This window comes from Manis pentadactyla, chromosome 11, assembly GCF_030020395.1.
Source record: "Manis pentadactyla isolate mManPen7 chromosome 11, mManPen7.hap1, whole genome shotgun sequence".
Taxonomy (NCBI): domain Eukaryota; kingdom Metazoa; phylum Chordata; class Mammalia; order Pholidota; family Manidae; genus Manis; species Manis pentadactyla.
In genome coordinates this window covers 91,574,762-91,597,252 of record NC_080029.1, presented here as the reverse complement: position 1 = coordinate 91,597,252, position 22,491 = coordinate 91,574,762, and the positions used below count along the sequence as shown (strand labels likewise).

Here is a 22,491-nt window from a genome sequence, read left to right as displayed (position 1 = left end):
TAAGTATGACTTCTTTCCTTTCCTGTTTGCCCTGTCTTCTTGGAACTTAGCTGTTATGTAGAGGCCTTTATTTTTTTTGACCTGTGCTGTAATTAACTTGTTTTATGAATCGTCTAATATGTATTATATTTATATTTTTAAAAAACAGAGCAAGTGCTCTTGTCTAGGACCTAGTAATCTTTTAACTACATGGTTTGCTTACTATTATGTCCTGAAAAGACCCTAGACTAGTTTGATGGTTCTGTTTAATGGTTTTCAATAATGAAGTCATAGCTCCATTAATAACCTAAGGTCTTTTTGGTAGTAAAGATGAAGATTTTTTTCAGTCAGCAATTCTTTTTTGGTTTTAGGAGCTGTACATTTATTCTATATTACAGATTTTAGAATTTAACCAAGTTTTAAGGAACAGCTCTTACATGAAGCCATCTCTAGGTATTAGACCATTGAGAAGAAAGCATTTAAGGATGTAGGACATCATTTCATATTTTAGTTATATATATTGTGGGGGGGTTTTTTTGGTTTTTTTTTTTAGGAGAGCCAGGGAGAGGCTTTTATTGAGAGAGACAGTGAGAGGACTGACAGCTCCTGGCTTACGCCAGGAGGGGACAAGAGAGCCCATAGTTGTGCATTGTCTAGGGGTTTTATATGCAATTGAGGATTTTTAGGAACGTGATAAAAGGCTTAGGGGTGTGGACTTGTTAAATGGTCCCTGAATATTTAGAATTAACTCAATACAAGGAATTTACTGCTCCGTTTTCTCCCTGGGATACCATCATCTTGGTCTGGGAGCATATCAAACACTGCCTGCCCAGCCCCCAAGGTGGGCTGAGGTATTGTCTATTTGCTAAAGAGTAAGTTAAGAATCTTACTTCTTAAGTTCCTGGGTATTAAAATGCAATCTTATCTTTAGGGTGGAATCCTTCCTGCTTTTTACTATGTTTTTTACGGCTGGGCCTGCATACTAAATTAGTTGCCCAGTTTGCAAATCACCTCATCAGGTCTGAAGGAGGAAGAACAGCATGTAGGCCTGGGCCTTTTAGCATGCCAAAGTGAATCTTACACATGATTACAAATGATTAGCATAATAAAAACATGGGCTACTTTCCTTTATCTGGGGAATACTAACTGATCTCACTGAAGAATGACTCTAGAGCTTAATGTTTAACATAGTTTTGGTAGGGGGTTTCCTTGCATGTAGTACACTGCTCTGACTGTAATTATCCTGCCTTGCTTTTTCCAGAGGCCCTCACCCTACTCTGATTACACCCATGGTCCCTGTCTCATTCCTCCCTCTACAGATAGAGACCCTAGCTGCTGCTAGGGGAAGGGGGCAACAACCACTCTGGTTGCTTCATGCTAAAAGGGGGCGCAGTAAAGGGTGCAGTTAGGTCTCCGTCACTGGTCAGTCGAGAGGTCCTTGGAAGATACTGTTTTTTAAGTTACATGGTTTTTCTGTTAGCAGTCCCATTTGTTACATGAATATATTATTTCAGAATGACAAAAGATTAAATTTAAAGATTTTGAGATCTCTTTAGATCCTTACTTGAGATATATTATTTGGAGCATTGAGTAACAACTGGTATTTGTATGTTCCTAGCAGGAAGATGATTTGAAGTGGGTAGAAGAAAATGTCCCTTCTTCTGTGACAGATGTGTAAGTTTTTGAATCATTACCACAAGAATCCTATTTCAAAGTCAGTATTCTTTTTAAGTGAGCTCAAGAGCTGTAAGTCTGGGGAGAGGAAATCCCAGGGCAAAATACCTCTAAAAACCAAAATCAAAGGGAGAAATAAAGTTTAAAATCCATTTATTGCTCACAAGCTGCAGTCCTGGGCCATCTCTCTTTTCTGGTCCAGCAGAAGCAAAACTGGCCCTTCCCTTACCTCCCGGATACAGATAAGCCCTCCTTGCCCAGGTAATTACCCATTGATGTGGAGATGAACTTCTCTCCACCCCTGAGGAATGATCCAAATGCACTGAAGCCATACTTCTTTCCACCTGTGAACGCCTGTTGATATGTATATATATTAAAGCCAGGCAAGATATTCTGGAAATGTTGCAATTTTACCCACAAGAGCATACTAATGAGAATGCTTCTAGTTTGCTTTAGAAGTAAAAGATTAAAGAATATTGAAAAATAAAACAATATTGAAAACATTAAAAATGTTAAAATGTAATTAAATATTAAGGATGATATACAAGCAAATTAATTAGGATTATTCATTTGGATGACATTTCTACTTTGAAAAATCTATAGATCTTTCCAAAATAAATGGGATAATCCTTTGAAATTCTTGAGTTCCTTTACATGGCTGTAATTTTAATTAAACATGATAAGGCAAAACATGTTTTATTTTTTCTCAGTATTGACTTGTTTTTTTATTTGCTTTTTCCCCCCCTTGAAATGGCCATTAAAAAGATGTAAATCTTAGATAATTACAAAGAAGCTCTAAATTGCAGTCATTACTTGACCTTCCTTTATGAACTATTTCTGGCTTGCTGATTGTTTAGTTTGGTGTTTTTCTCTTTGCAGAGCACTTCCAGCCCTTCTGGATTCAGATGAGGTTAGTAGTCAATCAAATGTGCAAAAATTGTGGGTCTCTTGACATAATAGGGAGTCACAAGTCCTTTCTTCGTTCAGGTATATTTTATTTACAAGACTCAGCAATGGACTGGGAAACTATAGTTGGTGCAGTTGGAAATAGATGAGAATAGAAATACTAATATTAGAACTCAAGTATTCAAGAATGGTTTTCTGTACATGTCCCTTTTTTCTTTTCCAAAGTTACGTAGTCAGACCAAGAATGTCTTTGTTTAAACTGTGTAACAAATACCATACTCTCCCACTGTCTAGTTCTTTTGTTTCTAAGAAATTCAAATTTAACCCTTACCTAATCTAGGCAAAAATAATAAAGAAGAGCATTGAGAAAGGAATATAGCAGACCCAAACAAAATATAAATTATTTTAAGTTACTTACTATTCAGTGTTATCTGTGCCACTATCTTCTTCAGATAATAAGGATTAAATTAATACCTCTAATGTTTATGTTGATACCTAATCTTTTAATATGCCTCCATATGGTTCATCTAGAAGGCTTCACAGTGAATTGCAGTCTCAGTTCATGGGAATTAGTTCTGGATGTGCTCTCAATATTGGGTTATTCTAGAGTCTCTCGATTTCAGAAAACCTTTTGAAAGCATCCACCCAATTCTGACTCACTGTGTTGGATTGGCTGCTAAAATATGGTTCATTTCCTCCTGACCTGCTGTGTGATGCAGCACAGTGTCACATTCCTTAGCTGTTCTGTGCATTAAAATAGAGAACTCTACCATTCAGAATTAAACCTATTAGCAGTTTGCTTTCTGTGATGTGTTCTGCAGTTCCCAGATCTCTGTTTTGGGGTCTTCTAATAGTTTTCTTCCAGGGCTTCCCTTTGGCTTCAGCTCTCTAGCCATTCTTACATTTCAGCCAGTCGGGGCTGCATATGTGAAACCCAGTTGTGTCATTCATGAGAAAACAGGTTTACTATTAGTACTTTTGGTAGCACTGACTTCACCCATCTGTATCCTGAAAAGCCTATTCAAGAACTGAATAAGAACTTGAGTTTCAAGAGAAACAAATAAAGGACCAGGAATCAAAATGATATCAGACTGTTCAGCAGCAACTTTGGAAGCTAGAAGATAAAAAAAGTCTTTGAGTTCTAAAGAGAATTATTTTCACCCTGAAGCTGTATACTTAACTAAACTACCAATATGAGATTGAAGATGTTTTCAGTCACACAAGAAGTGAAATAATTGACACCTAAATATGCTTTCTCAAAGTCTTAGAAAGCATTCTTCATGAAAAAAGGGAACTAAAAAGAGAAGGACTTGGGATTTAGGAAATAAAGGATCTAACATAAAAAGGCAAGGATAAATCCCGGGATAATGATAGAAGAAATGCCCAGTGTGACAGCTGGACAGCAGGCTTGGGGAGCAACCAGTCCAGAATGGAGCAGGAGAACAGAGCTTTTGGGGTAGGGAAAGGGTATATTTAAGAAAAAAAAGTAGAAAAGATAGATTATTGGATATAATTGAAAAGAGATTTACAATCTCTTGGAGTTTGGGATAAATGTGTGATAGGTACTTAGCAAATGAAGCAGAGGAAAAATGAAAAACTGTTAAGGTAAAAAAAATTGTGTAAGACAGGAAATTTAATGGTAATGCATTAATTTTCTTAAATCACATAAATACTATTTTACAATCAAATGTAATTTTTACATGATCTTTTTAAAAATTTTAAAATCTACCATCCTAACCGCTCTCAAGTGCAAAGTGTTAACTGTATGCACGTTGTTTTATAACAGATCTCTAGAACATTTTCATCAAATGTAATTTCAAAAGTATGTACTATTTCATTATAATAACATACCATAGTTTGTTTACACAGTCGTGTATTTTGGACACTTAATTCTTTCTAGTACATAGTTACAGTTCTGAGTGTTGTAGAAGAAATACTTGGGGCTAAATCTCTTCCCACGTCCTTGACAGTTTTCTTCAAGGGAAGTCTTTGAATTAGAGAAGGTATACATTTTCATTAAAGTTTAATCTTAAGTATTTGCTTAGTCACCTTAATTGACTCTCAGATACACAGTTCCTTTTGATTTTCATGTCCAGAGCCTAGAAATCTTGATTCATTTGCTCTTAGATGGGTCCTGAAAATCTGTATGTTTCAAAATCTTCATAAATGGTTAGGAACCATCACTGTAAATACTAAACGAACATAAGTAAGCACTTGTGAAAAATACATGTGTGCGTCATTTTTGGAGAAGATACTTGAAATATAAACCATTTGAAATTAATATACTTAGAAAAAAAATTTTTTTTTCTGTAGGAACGAATGATCACACACTTTGAAAGGTCTAAGATGGAGTAAAGAGTGGGAAGATGTGTAGCTGAAGATAGCTAGTTTCTGGAAGTGATCAGCTTCTGTGTCAGTCTTCTATACTGCTCCATGGAATTAAAGGAGGCAATGACATCCTGATCTGTTCCTTGATCTTTGTGCATTGGAGCTGGTGAGAGGTGTCGGAACAAGGATATCATCTTACTGACAACAAGTTCATAGGACGAGAAAAATCTACAAGTTTTGTATTGACATTGATGCCCCTTTCCCTCCCATACCTTGCCATGGATGTTATCCAACTTAACGTGTGTTGTTCCTGAACCTTCTATAATGTTTAAATTGTTTAATGTGTCAAACTAAAAAGTTTAACATCTTCTTAAGAACTGTGACATCAACGCCATAATATGTAATCTCCAGGAGCAACTGCCTGTTCAATTTTATTTATTTAGGGAGTTACATAGGTGATGGGGGAAATTGCTAATTAGCTTTCCATTTCCTGGGAAGCCACGGTTACATCTCGTCGAGGTAGTTTTGAGGGGAAAAAAAAGTCCTGAGTTAAGGAGCCATGGTTCTTATAAGTGATTAAAAGAACAAAAAAAAAGGAGAGAGAAACTGTTACAGTATGATTTAGATCATTAAAAAAAAAATCAAGTGCAATTTTGTTTACAAATGGTGTATATTAAAGATTTTTCTATTTCAGATGTACTTTAGAGAGAGATACTATCCTAACTCTTTTGACATCTGCTATTGTGACACATCCCATTGCTGGCAATGTGGTGCACTCTCCAGAACTTTTAACTACTGTTTTGTAAGCCTCTGAGGGTGGTATTTCAGAGTCCTAGGCAATGCTTTGTTTCTGCCTCATGCCATTCACTGGGCACTAGATGCAGAGAGGCACTCCCATCAAAGTGCTTGTGAGAGAGTACACTGCTAAAGGAACTGTAGTGCTTCCGAAGCAGTAGCTAACAAAGCAAATAGATCCTTCTGGCTTAATTTAAACAGTTTTTCCTACATGAAGTATGGAGGCCCTGGATTGCTGCTCATTCTATTAAAAAGTGACTGTTCTTGTAGCTGGTGTTGGTTTAACGACTGTTTATAAGAGACATCACAAGGTGATGGGATTCATTTGAAACTCTGTGTTTTTAATGGTTTTGTCCAATTTGCCTTCCCAAGATTTTTGTTCTACATAGAATTTCATGCCACTTTTTAATATAAAAAAATTTTAACAAAATTAGTATATTTTCATTTTTTTTCAGACTTTCTAATGACCTTTCTCCCAAACTCTCTTGTGAGAATTTTCCTTCCATGATTTTTATTCTATATCACTTTGTCTTTTGAAACCAATGACCACACAACCAGTTCACTCATACTATAGGTGAAAGTATTTTACATTTATGTAACATTTCTTTATAACTGTTTCCTGTGGTGATCAAAAACATTACCTAAGGAACAATATGAAGACCTGACTATATTCTCAGGTTAGCCCATTAGCAAAAGGCTAATGTTACGGTTGTGTGTATGCTTTTGTTCTTCCCATACTAAAACTCACCAAGTGAATAATAGTTATAATGCAGCAGGATAGCTGGTCAAATATTGTTTAAGGCTAATTAGATACCGACATGAAACTAGGAAAAAAAACTTCCTATTTTAAACAGGATTATATGGTACAAATTCTTTAGCCTGAAATCTGATCGTTCTGCTCTCTTCTGGCTTATGTTGCTGTAATGGTATATAGCATATCATTTCCTAGAACAGGTTCAAAAGGAATTTATAGTATTACATTAATTTGTACCTGAAAAGATAAATTGTTTATTTTGGTCTTGGGCCCTGGGCCTGGAACTGCTAGGTATTTAAGCCTTCTAGCACAGAAGCCAGTAGTACTAAATTTTCAAGGTGTTCAGTTTCTTTGGTGAAAGTGGGCCTTAACACAAGATTCATTTTAGCAGTTTTACTACTGCAAAATATTTCATTTGATTATCAAAAACAGCATTTGGTAAAAATGGGACAATATTCCTAATTGACAGTTTTTAAATTTCTTTTATCATAGACTCACCCCTTTTTTTCTTGTATGTTTTTGCTTTAAATGTAAAGGCTTAAATGGTGTTTCCTGGGGAGAAACTGCTGAATGTTTATGTTCTTCCAGCAGTTCTCAAAGTGCACGGACTAGCTAAGTGGAATCCCCCCAGGATTCCAGTCTTCTGATTCAGTAGTGTGGGAATGAGGTCTGAGAGTTTGCATTTCTAGCAAGTTTCCAGATGATGCTGATGTTGCTGGTCTAGAGACCACAGTGAATATCACTGGTCTAGACAACGTTTAAAAAGGATAACATGCTTGAACTGGTTGGGATTATAATGGGTGAATTAACACTATTTATGGAGTGCTAGGTACATAACCCGAGGCCTCTGCAGATTAAATTTTTTAAACATCACATCTGACGTCCTAAATAGCAGACCACTCCAGGTCTAACCGATAGCAAAGCACGATTCACTAGCTCGCCTTGCAACCTAAACAGATCTGAGATTAAGATCCTTCTCGCTCGTTAACGCCAACGTCTGACTGGTCGTCACCGATGTTCTCCAGGTCCGCGGTGTTGCCGGCCCCTGGAGTCCCGCGGAAGGGGCGGGACTCCGGCTGCGGAAGGGGCGGGTTTAGCCCAGCCGGAAGTCCGGCGTTTGGTTACGGCGGTGTTGTCCGAGGTTCTGTAACGGGGGTCCCAGGCCGGATCCCGTTCGGCCTTCCTCTGGCCTGGTTCCGGACCCAAACACGGCCCGGCACATTCCGGGTTAGGCTGCCGCGGTAACTCTGCTGGCCGCCATGCACGACGCCTTCGAGCCGGTGCCGATCCTAGAAAAGCTGCCTCTACAGATCGACTGCCTGGCTGCTTGGGGTGAGTCGAGGGACCGAGACCTCGTCAGCACGGGAGTGTCCCGGACCTTTCACGAGCCTAGGGAAGTGGATGGGCGTCCGGATCTGTGGCTCCTGTCTGGTCGGACGCTTTCCGAAAGGGGTCTGGATTGAGGGAGGGCAAAGCATCGTAGACTTGAAGGGGGATGGTGGGATCTCCCCAGGGTCCCAGGCATTTTAGGGACGTCCCACCTGCCTTTGCTCTCGGTGCTGAGTTGGAGGTTGAGCTTTATTAGTTGTGCTCAGCTTTGGCTCATTTGGATTCACAAGAAGTCTTTAGTTTGGAGGGACAAGCAGTGAGAAGTTCTCAGCCTGCCAGGGGCTTGAACTTGTGCAGATGACTGTGTTGTTTTCTAAATGAACGACAACAGCGTTTTGGTTAAGACAACACGGTATGCCTTTTTTTCTATTAGTAATCACTCGTCGTTCACTTCTTATCTATAGATAACTCACGATGTTACTCTAAATTCAGTCTAGCTAAGTGGTTGATTGCCTTATATTCAAAGTGTCCAGTTATCTAACTCTGTAGGTGTAAGAGCATCATTTCAAGCTGTGATGGAATCTAAACCATAAAAACGTGCATAATCTTCTTGGGATTGGCCAGTGCAGAAAGCAGCATCAGGCATTTCTTGTACACTCTGGGATACAATTGGTTTCAGGAGTCTAAACCTCTATTCTTAACTATGAGCAGTATGCTCTTATGTATGAGTGGTTGTGTCTGATAAACCAAACAAATGGTTTCAGTCTTTCCTGTTAATATCTAAGTACTAGAAATCAAGGGCCATAAAAAGATGGCTCAGAACCCTTAATCAGATCTTATACTGAGCTAAGTACCCATGATGGATGGGCCTGGTGGAATCTTGGTGGTGGCTGTCATCTTCTGCATCATCTGTGGACGGTGCCACCCAGGCAGTCTCACAGATTTCTTCATGGCCTCCTCAGGAGGGTGATTTCAGTACAGGTCTTCATGTTAGTATGTGCCCCTCTTGCCGTTAGCAGCCTGAGCTTCTTTAAAATCACATCTCCAGGGTAGGCTCTCCTTGTCCTTAGGGTTAAGTAAGGAGAGAATCCTGCTTCCTCCAGATATCTCAAGAAACCTCGATTTTCTGTCATGAAATGCTCTCAGTAAAAACTAAAAATAGAGGGGAGAAAAAGAAATTTGAAAAATGAAAGACTTGACACTGCACAAAGGGACTTATCCCCTTATGTCTTCATCAAATACGTATTAAGTGCCTACATGGGCCAGTCTCTCTGCTAGGGATGGGAATAAAAGGATGATTAAGAAGTAGTGTCTGTGCTCCTAGGACACATGATGGGGGACAAAGACATATGAATAGATTATATAAGATAAGTGATACTAGAGTTGTATGCTGCCTGTTATGAGAACATAGAGGAGGAGTACCCAAATCAGTCTAGGACACATGCTTCTGAAATGGATTGATGCAGCTGCTTACCACACTTTACTTAGCTTGTCAGAATCTTTGACTCTGATACACTATGGGACTATTAGTACATACATAGCTCAGCCTCTTACCAATTCCACTTTGTCACATCAAAGATTCCCTGTACCTGTGCTTTTCAGAAAGACAGTTTTGAAGTTTAGGTACCTTTTGGACTGCCTTGATCTTCCATCAAACAAGAGAAATGCCTGTTGCCTCCTAGGATGCTGTGATAGGCATTGGGCTACAAGAGGCCCTTTACTACCTCCTGCCTCAAAACTACTTAATTTTTATGCTTTAGCAGTGAATAATGCTATTTCTGTTTATTACCCCTTTTACCTGAAGTTCATTTGGGAACCTCCAAGAGCCAGATCATGCAATGTCAGACAATATTTGACCTTGAAGTTGTCTCAGAGACACCATAATCTTTTGGGAAATGGGAGTGAGGAGGATACTGATGAGGATGACTGCTCCCTAAACTCCAGAGTTGTAGAATCCACCTTCCCTTTTAGCATCTTCATTTGGATGTCTAATAGCATGTGGCCAGAACAGTTCATGAGACTACTCTCCCAAAACATGCTTAAGCCCTGCATCCCACATCTCAGCAAATAGCATTTCTATTCTCCCATTTGGCTAAGGCCAAATGCCTTGGAATCATTCTAGGCTTCTCTTATTCTCTAACAGAACACATCCAATCCATCAGCTCCATTTCCAGAGTAAATCTAGAATCTAATCACTTCTCCCCATCTCCGCTATTTCTACTCTTAATGAAGGCACCTTTCTCTCACCTGTATTACTGTAGTGGTCTTTTGGCTGATCAACGTGCGTTTGCCATTGTGCCATTTTCAGTTTTTTATCCACACAGTAGAGCAATTCTTTTTATGTGTGTGTGAAAAGTGTGAAAACTTAATCTAATCATACCTCTCCCCAGCTCAAGACCCTCCATTAGCTTCCCATGATAACTAGAATAACTTCCAAAGTCCTTCCTGTGGCTGGCTACCTCTGACGTGATCAGGCCTCTGGCTGCTTCCCGGACTTTATCTCTTGGTGCTTTTACTCTTTGCTTTTTTTCTGTTACTAGTCACATGGTCTACCTTGTTCCATGAACACACAAATCAAGTACCTACCTCACAGGTTTTCCACTTGTTGTTCCTCTGCCTGGTACTCTCTTTCCCTAGATACTACATGGCTCACACCTCATTCATTTAGGTCTCTGCTGAGATGTTACATAAATCTACAAGACCTTCCCTAACTATCATATAGAAAAGAATGCCACATCCACCAATGTGCTTTTCTCTTACTCAGCCACCTTTCTACCTTTCTTATGGATTGCCACCTAATGCTGTTATATATATTATTGTTTTTCTCACTCCATCTTAGAATTTAAATTCCTTAAAGAGCAGGAACTTTTTTTTGTACATTGCTTAATTTGCAATGACAGAATAGTTCCTGACTCATACATATTCATTAGAGATTTGTTTAGCTAATTAACGAACAGCGATAGTAATAATAATAGTTTCCATTTGCTGAATACTAATTTGTATTAATTTTATGAAATAACTCCCTTTTGCCAAGGAAGAATCTGAAAATTTAAGTAGTTGTCACATATTCGGTAAAAATTATGTCTGATTTTAGAGCCTGTATCTGTATTTGTGTTCTACCAATAATTTTTACATATATTTTCCAAAGAAACAATGGAAAGATAAGTCAAAAAAGTAACTAAAATGGTTACCTATAGCAAAAAGAGAACAGGGAGGAGTAGACAAGGATGGAAGTTAGACTTCTCATAGTTTTAGCTTTGAAACTATGTAAATGTCTCAAAATTTTAAAAATTAAAAATGCAAATTTCAGGGAGCCACTGTAGAATCATTGAATCAGAATCTTTAGGAACAGAGTTCAGGAATGTCCATTTTTAATAAGTCCAAGTGATTCTGATGCAGCTAATCATGGGCTCATGCTTTGAGAAACACTTCTTTGCCTCGTGGCCCAGAAAAGGACAGTGTCCACTACCTTATTCATGCCTGTATTCCCTGCAGTGGCCAGTATTGGGCCAGGGATGGAACTGTTAATCACATGAGGTTGGACTGGGTTGCACTGTTGGACGGAACTTCCTAAGGGTAATTATGAGGGCCCAGCATTATTCACTTCCCAGGAGGGATCAAGTCCAACCTTGTGGCTCAGGATTAGGCCATCAGGAATTTTCTAGGGCTGTCTCTCATTTGCTTATGTGTGTGTAACCCACAAACCACCATTGGTATAGTGTGTCCCACTTGCAGATTTGCAGATACCCAGGTCTCGGAAGGGATTGTCTACCCTGTGCTGTGTCTCCTCTGTGGGCCTCTCATGTTCTGTGCTTGGCACACATGGCTGTGTTGTATGATGCATGTCATAGAATGGGGAGTCCTGACATGGGTCAGGTCTTCTGGCCCCCTGAACCTCCGCTGACTTCTGTAACCCACCAAGCCTCTTCAAGGTTCCACACCATTATTACATCTGGATGATGTGCTGTTTTTCCTTACAAGTTTGAGAATTAGGAATGAGTATGTGTGGTGTTTTTACTGTTAAAAAGAAAGTTGTTAGAATGCTTGGCACATAGGGTAAATGCATTTTTCCTCAGCACCTCCAAAGAAAAGCTTGAAAAAGGGCTAAGTAAAATTTCAGTTAAAAAAACTCTAAAAAATTTCAGTGAATCTATCTGAAACTATTTTATGGCCAGTAGAGCATACATTTGATAAGAAACATCTCTTGACAAATGAACATTTCCAACAAAAATGGAAATTAGACTCTTGAATGTCATACTTACGAATTTGACTTCATATTTTGGTAGTGCCAGCTCCATGAGGGTTTAAGCCCCAGTGTGACAGAATTGGAGATCTCCTTTAAGGTGAAAGGGCACACAGAGTGAGCCCAGCTGAGGCCGTCATGGGGTGCCTGGGGAGACTCTGTGGGAGAGGGCTGTGGCTAGGTACGTCATAAGGGTAAAACTGATAGGCCTTGCAAGCGTGGGTAGAAGATGAGGCTGTTAAAAGAGCTGAAGAAAAATAGGAAATGGCTGGGTTTAGGGGACAGAGTGGAGAGGGAACGATGGGGAGGTTGATGGCCATTTTGTTGGTCTTTTCGTGTTAAATTTTTATGTGTAAATGACTTTAAAACCTTCATTTCATAATATTTGTATCTGAAATATCAGTGGTTGTCCTAGAAATTAGCTTTAATATTGCCAATTACTGGATGCAGTAATGTGTGTAAGTAGAGTTCTAAACATAATGTCTTTCACAAAGCAAGCTTTGTGAACTGAATTATTTTTCCATGTTCTGCTACAACATAAATCTCTAGCATTCCATTAGACCAGTGTTATTTCTGATTCCATTTATGTCAGTAAGAGCACACAGTGTCTTACTTTCTGTGTCCTGCCTTTGCTTTAAAACACAAAATAAAGGAAGACAGGATCACTATTCTTTTCAGGAAGATTAAGGATATCAACCTGAAGAAACATTCCAGTGTGTCTCCTGACTTTTTTATAAATATGACTACAGGCTTTCAGACAGCTTCTGGCCAACACCTATCCTTTTGACACAAGATGCCTTAGTAAGTGTATCACAGCGTGTGGTTAAGTCCTGACTCTTCTGCACACGTCTTACCACATGAGAGACTCTGAATGCCCCTGGGCTTCAACTTCCTCATCTATAAAATGGGGATTTATAAAAAGTACATAGTTCAAAGGATAGCTGTGAGGATTAGTGAAGTAACATCATGTGTGCATACAGTACCCTGGAACACAATGCATGCTCAATCATTTATCTTTTTGTACATTATCTAATTGTTTATCTTTTTGTACCATTATCTGTTTTATTTTTACAAAGAATTAAGAGGATTTATGAAAGGATTGAGTGGCCTTATGTTACATTAAAAGGCTAAGGAAATATCTATACATGTTTAACTCCCTTAATGAACTGATACAGTTCCATCAGGGTAATGATTTAAATCCTTTCAGAATCTCTTTACTTTTAGCATAGACCAGTGTCTTCTAAAAATGTGGTCCCTGAACCAGCATTATCAGTATCAGCTGTGAATTTTTTAGAAATGCAAGTTCCCAGGCCCACTTCAGAGACTGAGGGCAGGAGCCAGAAATTTAACAAACTCAAAAATAATTCTGATACACACCAAAGTTTATGAGGTGCTGTCCTTTTTTTTAAAATTTAGTAAGAGGTTTATTGAGATGTAATTCACATACCTACAATTCACCCACTTAAAGTATACGATTCAGTGGTTTTTACACATTCAGTGTTGTGTAAGTATTGACACAGTCAATTTTAGAGCATTTCATCTCCCTAAAAAACACTCCATATCTATTAGTATTCACTCCTTAAGCCCACCAGCCCTAGACAGCCATTAATCTTTCTGTCTCTAGATTTCTACATTCTGGACATTTCATATAAATATAGAAGCATACAACATGTAGCCTTTTCTGTCTGGGTTCTTTAATTTTGCATAATGTTGTCAAGTTTATCCCTGTTGTAGCATGTGTCCATACTTCATTCCTTTTAATGGCTGAGTAATACTCCATTATATGAATATAGTACATTTTGTTTATCCATTTATCAGCTGATGGACATTTGGACTGTTTCTGCCTTTTGGTTATTAAAGATGATGCTACTAGGAACATTTGTGGACATATGTCTCCGTTTCTCTTGTGCATGTGAACAGGGGTAGAATTGCTAGGTCATATAGTAACTCCATGCTTAATCTTTAGACAAACTGCCAGACTGTTCCTCAAAGTGACTACATCATTTTATATTCCTGCCAACAGTGTATGAGGATTCCAACTACTTTACATCTTTGCAACACTTGTTATTATCTGCAAGACCAACTTTTGATAGAAAGAATTTTACAAGCTGAATATACAATGGCACTTATTATTTTTCCTAAAGTAATATCATTAATCCTTCAGAGGATGCCTTTTAGCTGTTATTTCTGAGATCAGATACCTAGTTTCATTTTATATTGTCCATTTTGATTTTATAAACTTTCACCATGTTGTTGGTCAGTTTAATTTTGAAACAGTGAAGCCAGGGACACTGTTCTCTAACACGTCTAGCCTGGTAATTGTTCAATAAATACTTTTTGATTAGTTGATTCTCAAAGATTTCTTGAATATAAATGTTCCCTATCTTTGCAAAATACCTGCTAAAAGCAACTCATTTTTCTTGACTCTTTGATTTCTGATTACAAGCCCCAGCTAAACAAATGGGATGTTACTAAAGCTGATCGACTTTCTCATAGCTGTTTTCTTTTCCAGAGGAATGGCTTCTTGTTGGAACCAAACAAGGACATCTTCTTCTCTACAGGATTCGAAGGGACATTGGTAAGTGGCCACTCTCCAGAACCGATGAAGAGGCACCTTATTTACTCATCAAAAAAAAAAGGATTGCTGGTTGGCTAGTATACAACTGTGGACCGTTAACGTATACAACCCGGACCACCAAAAGAGTGATTGGGGTTTGGGAGTAGTGCAGTGGGAAAGTGGGGAGAAACGTGAAAATCTTCAGGATTTTTTATTTTTTCAGACTGTTTTCTCCAGCTCCCATCTGGTAGGTGGGGTTGAATGTTCCTCCCCTCCTCTCTTCATAGAGACTCACTACCAGCAATAAAAAATATTACTGATGGAAATAAGATTTTTGTGTAAATGGTGTGGTAGGAAACAAAATTAGGAACCACTGATTTAAAAGATCTCATTAACTTACAAGGGGTAGACAAGGAGCAGGAGGGCCTTTGTTTGAGCCTAGCTTACCTCTTGGCCAAATGACAATGAGTAGATCCTTTGCAACATTGTTTTCCTCTCCCATAAACTATCTGTCTCACAAAATTGCTGAGGTCAGATGCAAGAACTTTGAAAACTAAAACTCTAATCAAATGTGGCTTTGTCAGTAAAAATGTAGGATAATAACTGAAAGTATTTGAAATTTAGTGTGTTAGAGTATCCTCTACTGGGGGGAAAAAAATACCTCACTCCCTTTTCCTGATTTTAGTTCTGTCCTCTCATGGTAAATTGATATGCTTAGATACTATAACCTGAAGCTACAGAGTCTGTAGAAATCTGTTAATGCCAGAGTATGTTGAACCACATGAAATTGTCATTATTCTGCCACATTAGAAAAAACAAAATGTTGTAGCTTTCAGCCTAATAAATAACTCTCCATAGTAAATAGCTTAAGGTAAGAGTAGAAATAGAGCATTCTCTTTGGAATCTGGAGCAAGGATAACATTGAGAAAAAGTGATATCTTACTCTTGTAAGGGAGGAAAAAATTCTTTTTCTTTCTACCCATCCCTTGGCTCATTGGGTGGGAACATGTAAATTCGACTAATGAAAAAAACAAACAGAAGTTTATGCACATGTGCTTCATGCATGCACCTAGGAGTATGCAGAGATACCGGACTCAAAGGGATGGTTAGAACTTGGCTTTATATAGCATCTTACAGAGTGAGCAATTCGTATTTAGAGAAGTGACAAGACAAAAGAAAAGCACTTCGAATTTCTAGGGTGGCAAATTATGGAAGGCATACATATGGGGGAACTAATGGAAGATAACAGCTAGTTAATAGTTTGTTACATAGATTGTTTGGTGCCACTTCTGGGCTGATGTGGCTCGAGAGTTGTCTCAGGTGATTAAATTCTGTCTCTCTGGTGGAGTGGAGAAGGCCGACATCTTTGTAAATGTATGTCCTGCTTTTAGGTAAACAGAAGGAGGGCAGACAGTTAGCTTTCCTTCTTCTCAGTTGTCTTCAGCTCAAAATAATCTTTACACCAAAGTGGCATATTTTGGGGTGGCATATTCTGCTCTTCTTCACTGGTAAAATAGGGAAATAGGAAGGCTGCTGGTCAGAAGAGAAACCAGAGATCAGAACAGAGGGTTTATTTCATTTCTTAATTTTTCAACTTGCCTTTAAATAGAGAGTCAGCAAACTTGTTCCAAAAAGGACCAAAATAGTAAATATCGTAGGCCTTGTAAGCTGTAATGTTTCTGTTGTGACTGCTTGACACTGCTCTTGCAGCAAAAAGTAACCATAGGCCATAGGCAGATGAGTGGTCATGGCTGTGTTCCAATAAAACTTTATTTACAAAAACATGTGGAGGACTGGATTTGGTCTATCTACAGTACTTTGCTGGCCGTTGCCTTAAATTTTTAATTCTCAGTGCCAGAGTATTTCCATTCTGTGACATATGCTGGATTATAATTTAAAAATTAAGCTTGCCTTAGATTTTATTAAGCATTCAACAACTGTGTTTTGACTGTCTATTGTGAGCTTGGGTAGTATACAGGACAGGGAGATAAGAGAGCTTAAAATTTTTTACCCCAGTAGATAATCAGTTCTTCGTACCATCAAATACTGAATACTATGATAAACTAACTTGTTCGATACATCATTATATAAGTGGTAGGGAATTGAAAACTAGACTATAGCAATAAATCTCTGCATAGTATAGACTCAAACTGGCAATATTAGTGTTAATCTGACTTGGTAATTAACTTAGTGTTAATTTCTTGCCCTGTGGGCAAGTCACTGTGTGACTTCTGACAACTTGTTAATCTTCTGGGCCTTACTTTCCCCATAGGTAACTTGAATAACAGTACTGCCCACCTTAGATAATCAGGAAATCAAACTCTGATTAGACATCTTACTTCTCCCTATATGCCCTCAGAGAACAGTACAATTCTGGCCCAGCTCTGGCCTGTTGTAGCCCAGAAATAGGCCTGGGCCTTTGTGAATCAGCCATAGAACTAACTTGGTTTCTAAATTTGAGGTATTTTAAACCCTAGATAGGGCTGTAGCTAGGCTGTCTTTTTGAAGAATGGGAGAAAATAATAAGATGTCACAGAAAGACTAGGACTAATGGGACCTAAGTTCTGATCTGATCCATGCCATCTCCTTCGAGCTCAAAAATGTCTCAAGGCCTCATTCTACTCCCAGTCAGAGGAGTTAGATTGTTCACATCTAAGACCTTTACTTCAGTGGCTCCATCTTTGTAGAGCTGTCTTTCTCAAAGTGTGGTCTGTAGACTCTAGGGGTCCCCAAGATTCATCCACTCACAGAAAACTAAATTTTTTTTCACTGGCATTTATTGACATTTGCACTGATGGTACAAAAGTGATAGTAGCTAAAACTGCTGGCTCCTTAGCACACGTTCAAGACAGTGGTCAGAAAACTTGTTGGTACCAAACCTTTCCAGTAGTCAACGTGTTGTTCTCCATGCACTCACAGTGGTTTTGGTTTTGGTTTATTTATGCCAGTTGCCCTTAAAAATGTTCTTTGTGAGGCAGTAAAAATCATTAATCTTATTGTATCTTGACCTTAAGGACACATCTTTTTAAATTTGTGATGTAAGGGGAAGTAGACACAAAGCACTCGTGCTGTGCACCGAGATACATAGCACATTGGCTGTCTTGGGAGAAAGCACATGTGTGATTGAGTTATGAGCTGAAGTGGCCACTTTTTTCATGGAGTATCTTTTTTGCTTGGAAGAATGACTGATAGATTTTTTTCACACTTTGGTTTTTCAGACCGTTTGGGTGTATGGTAGATGTTTTCTCAAGAAAGGATGAAGGGAGTCTGTAACTTCAAAGAAAACAACAGGCAGCATTGTAGTAACAGTGAGATCAGAGCTCTCAAGAGAAAATTTGAGCTGGAAAAATTGTATCTGTGAGCTTGATGGCTTCTCAACACTTAAATTTTTTTTTTCTGATGAGATTGGGGGTGATAATGAGTGTGATTTTTTTTTTTTTTTGTCATCCTGTAACAAAATGTGCTAATGTTTGGAAAATCTGCATAACTCAGTGAACTGATGTTTTCCAGTGCATGAAGTTTCTATATCATGCTTGAAGCAAAGATCCATTCTAAGTATAAAATACACCAGTGAACTTTAACAGAAACATTCATTAATAGGTTTCACATTCCACATTGCAAGAAGCTCCATTTGTCAAGTTTTGCTATAGTATCAAAGAAGTTCCACAACTATCTGAAAAAATTTTAAGCCCCTTTTCCAATTATTCGTCATTTAAGGACTTCAGCTAAAGTTGCATCAAAACATTAAAAGCAGAAGCAGATGTGGGAGTCAGTTCTTCTATTAATGCAGACAGTAAAGAAATTTGAAAAAATGTAAAACAGTGTATTTTTTTATTTAGAAAAAGTAAAATATATTATGTAGAAAAGTTATTAAAATATATCTGTGCTAATATGTAATAGGTTTATTGCCATTATTTTAAAGTAAGTTAATAAATACATGTTTTTAAAATTTTTAACATGTTAGACATTGATAGCTAAAACCCACATTAATCTTTTGGGTCCTCTATAATTTTTAAGATTATGAATGAGTCCTAAGACCAAAAGTTTGAGAATCTCTGCCCTAGATAATTTTACTTATAAAGAGAATTGTTGGAAGTAATAAAGCCCTTTCAAATACAGAAGTCTTTATCAAGCAGGAAGTGGCCCAATTGACATTTTTTTTCATGTGAAATAGACATTACACAGGACTCATTTCTGAATCTCCAGCAACTTCAGGCCTCATCTTCCTCTCCTTTGCTGAGGGACCTGTGGAGGAAGCAGGACCTGCTTTGGTGGCACGGGCCCATGTGGCTGCCCAGAGAATCTCTACCGACTTCTGGGGACAGGGGCACTGCTCACCATGGGGAGCAGCCTGAGGTCAGCAGTACGAACTGTCTCTCCACAGGCTGGAGGCAGGTAGCAGGAGAAGGGCTCAGCGTACAGACTTTGTAGTGAGCCCCAAGTATGCTTCTGGGCAGTCTCTCTCTGGCTGCTGTGTAACTGCTTGACCCATCAGGCCCCTCATGTGAGATTGGAATAATAACACCTATTTCTTGAGGTAGTTCTGAGGTGGCAGAAAATATACATAAATTTTTTAACCCAGAGCCTGGCATCTGTTTATTGCTTTGTTAATGATAGCTGCTGTTATAATGATAACTATTCTCTTTTTGACTTTTTGGTGACTTCTGGGGCTGGCTGAATATTTTCGTCATCCTCCAAGGCTGGCTTTACATGTTTTTATTTATGGTGTATGACTTTCTTTCCCTTTTTTTGCAACAGTGCCAGCAGATGTAGCATCACCTGAGAGTGGCAGTGAGTGTAGATGTGTTAAATTGCTTAGCTCTGGGGATGGTGTTGAGTGTTTGCTCTGTCCCCTGTTGCAGGACATGGGGTAGCTGATGGGATTTTGTTGGCCCAGATCTAAGGATGCTTTGGCTGGGCTTCATTACTTGGGCTCTGTTACTTTTTACATTCTTGTTTGTGAAATACTTTGCCAAGGTACTATTTTGTAGGATAAGATCTTCAGACTCACAGGTACCTTGCAGCTTCAATAAACTTCTGTGGCGTGAACCTTTCTGCTAATGTTGAGTGAAGGTGCATGAAACCCTCTGTTTTACAATTGGAGTTGAAAGCAACTTACAGTCCTCAGTAAAGACAGCTGGCCATTTTAGGTCTCCAACTTCTAGTCTTTTAGGAATCTTTTAAGATTCATATAGGAGAGTAGCATGGAGCTGCATTTTTTGTTGTAGTTATGTTTATATGTATCCCTGTGTTTGTTTCTTTTCCATAGGTTGCAACAGGTTTGAAGTGACACTAGAGAAGTCCAATAAGAACTTCTCCAAAAAGATTCAACAGGTAGGCAGTGATGGTGGTCGATAAAAGAATATTTGACTTCTTTGAAGCCCTGTCAAAGCTAAGGTTTTGGTAATGTTGTTTATTAACTCTCTGAATCTTCTGCTGTCTGTGCTTCTGTTTATGTGCCTGACCATCTATCATGTGCCTGAAATCCTCTTTAATGAGCAGAAATGGTGATAGCACATAAATATGTCAGATCCCTGTCATTGCTATAGACTTTTTAGTCCCTTTTTTGTCCTGTAATTAAGTGAATATTCGCTAAGCCTTGTCAGAAATGTTTGAGTCTAATGATACACTCTTTTCCAGATCCATGTGGTTTCCCAGTTTAAGATTCTGGTCAGTTTGTTAGGTAAGAAAAGGGGTTGCATTGTATTTATTTCATGTGTGATAAAGTAAAAGCTTTGACCTAGTTAACCTTTCTGGGTTAATTTGATAGTTGTTACTTAACAGTGAAACTGACATGTTCCAAACCAGACATGGCAGGGTACATGGGTAATAAAAGCAACGGCATCCCCCATAAACTGGAGCTCTGTTCTCCCAAGGAATGTCACTTACTTTATTCATTTAATAATCAAACATTCGTTGAGCCCTGCTCTAGGCATTGGTGATTCCATCTTGAATGACACATGGTTTCTGTCTTTGAAACTTACATTCTGATTGTGAAGACTGAAACGACAGAGAGTAACCATGACATCGTATGATACATTACAGTGTTAATTTATAAAAAGCTTTGTGGGATCTTAGTAATTGAAGGGATAGTATTATTTGGTGGATGATTAAGATTTCAACAGCGGGAGAGAAGTAGGCAGAGGGAACACTTAAGCAGAGGCCCTGAGATCTGGCCAGATAAGGATATGTGGTGGAGAGTGGCTGGAGTCAGATCAGGGCTATACTATTCAGAGCCTGGGTTGAAAGCCATAGTGTCATGGAAGGCAGCCAGTGAGGCCTTTTCCTGAGAAGCAGAGACTGAAAACTTGCCTCACACTCTATACTGTTCAGTCTGGGGCCCAAATGGTGGAATCTTTTAAAATTTAGTTTTGAAGTCAAGAGAGGAGCATTAAAATAACTAAATCCTCACAAAACTAGATAGGAGACCCAAGTGAAAATATTCTGCTGTCTTTGCTACAACAGAAATCCTTGCCGTGGGTTTGTACAAAATCCACAGGGAATTTCCTCTCTCTTATTGGTACCCCCTAATGTAAGTTGTTTTGTAAGCTATTTCTTGTACAAATATTACATCACAAATTTCCAGACTTGAGAAAGAGAGAGTTTAAGGGTACTTTGGAAGTGAAAGAGCTCTTCTACTCAAGCCAGCCCATAAATTTAAAGGAGTATCCAAGTTCAGAAGACAGTGATCTCTTAAATGTTTTGTAAGGTAATTCCGGTATAGACCAGAACAAGTGATTGTTGGTGGGACTGAAGGTACATCTTCGACCAACATTTGCTGTTTGATTCTTCTGGTTGTTACAGTTATTCATTTATTTTTTTGTTTTGAAAGTGGCTGTACTAGAGAAGTATGACAACTTACCTCCTTCCAAACAGAAATATGTTTTTTACCTCCTTCCAAACAGAAAATAACATTTATGTCCATGACCTATTGACATTTCAACAAATCACTACAGTTTCAAAGGCAAAGGGAGCTTCGCTGTTCACATGTGACCTCCAGGTAAGGGTAGGCAAGATGAAATTTGACTTTTTGCTTTAATAAAGCCACTTTTTCTACATTATTGCTACCATTAGATGGGAAGACTAACATTGGTAATCCAAACCCAGAGAGACTCCAAAGAGGAGATTTGATTCGGGATTGTATTAGAGAAATTTCTGTTTTTGTATGTGGTCTGAAGGTGAAATGTTTGCATTCTTTGTGCATGTGTGTTAATTAGAGCACCAGACATCTGTTTAGCAGGGGGCAACTAACCAAGGATGAAAACATTTATTGTGGACAAACCGTTAGTGGGAATTCCAGACTGTATGGTATCATGAACAGAAGTATAGGACATTAAATTGACTTTTGTTCTAAACATGGCATGTGTTCTTCATCTTTAGGATATTTTCATTATTCAGGAAAGACATGTCTCCTCATTTTTGCCAATTTGTCATCCTTAAGTTCTTCAAAATCTGCCTTACCCTGCTACTCAGCTTTATACTTTTTCATATTTATGGTCTGCATTGACACTGCATTGCTTTACACTTAGACATTTTCTTTTCCCCAACTCCTTTAAAGGATTGAAAGTGGCATTGACATGTGCCAATCCCTGACCCAGCTTGTATTGACAGCCATGAGTGAGAAACATTTAAGGAAAAAGAGAAGCAGTTATGTAGCTGAAGGCCCACCCCAGGATTTTCCTCTCAGAATTATGAATGTCCATGAAATTTGCTGGGGCTGGGGCCTTTGGCAGACCTATCGTTTGGGAAGAAATGCCCCGCAGCCTGTCGTTTGTGAGTACATCTTAGAGAATGGTGCTCTTTGGCTCAGCTTGTCCAGAGGATTTTCAGATTAGTAGCCATTCCAAGGTAGAAAATCTCTAAGTTAGTGTCACTCAGTTATGGGGTCACTGTGTACACTCCCTTTTTGCTCTGGGTGTCTCTTCC

General features: G+C 38.6%; 2 protein-coding genes across 7 annotated transcripts in view; both read left to right on the top strand.

The window, feature by feature from the left end:
- The window catches only part of TMEM87A (transmembrane protein 87A), a 41,268-nt gene extending 35,317 nt beyond the window's left edge, over window positions 1–5,951 (top strand). For 4 of the 6 annotated variants that reach the window (XM_057488729.1, XM_057488732.1, XM_057488730.1 and 1 more), the window contains exons 18-20: window positions 1,598–1,653; window positions 2,533–2,563; window positions 4,873–5,951. In XM_057488729.1, coding sequence (XP_057344712.1) covers window positions 1,598–1,653; window positions 2,533–2,563; window positions 4,873–4,914 — 129 coding nt within the window. In that variant the 3' untranslated portion in view covers window positions 4,915–5,951. The remainder of the gene's footprint in view (window positions 1–1,597; window positions 1,654–2,532; window positions 2,564–4,872) is intronic. The other 2 variants (XM_057488731.1, XM_057488734.1) reach the window with 1 other exon arrangement.
- A 1,581-nt stretch (window positions 5,952–7,532) lies between these two features.
- VPS39 (VPS39 subunit of HOPS complex) overlaps window positions 7,533–22,491 on the top strand; it is a 41,769-nt gene continuing 26,810 nt past the window's right edge. The window contains exons 1-5 of the mRNA XM_036923748.2: window positions 7,533–7,768; window positions 14,521–14,586; window positions 19,835–19,899; window positions 20,206–20,248; window positions 21,471–21,565. Coding sequence (XP_036779643.2) covers window positions 7,696–7,768; window positions 14,521–14,586; window positions 19,835–19,899; window positions 20,206–20,248; window positions 21,471–21,565 — 342 coding nt within the window. The 5' untranslated portion in view covers window positions 7,533–7,695. The remainder of the gene's footprint in view (window positions 7,769–14,520; window positions 14,587–19,834; window positions 19,900–20,205; window positions 20,249–21,470; window positions 21,566–22,491) is intronic.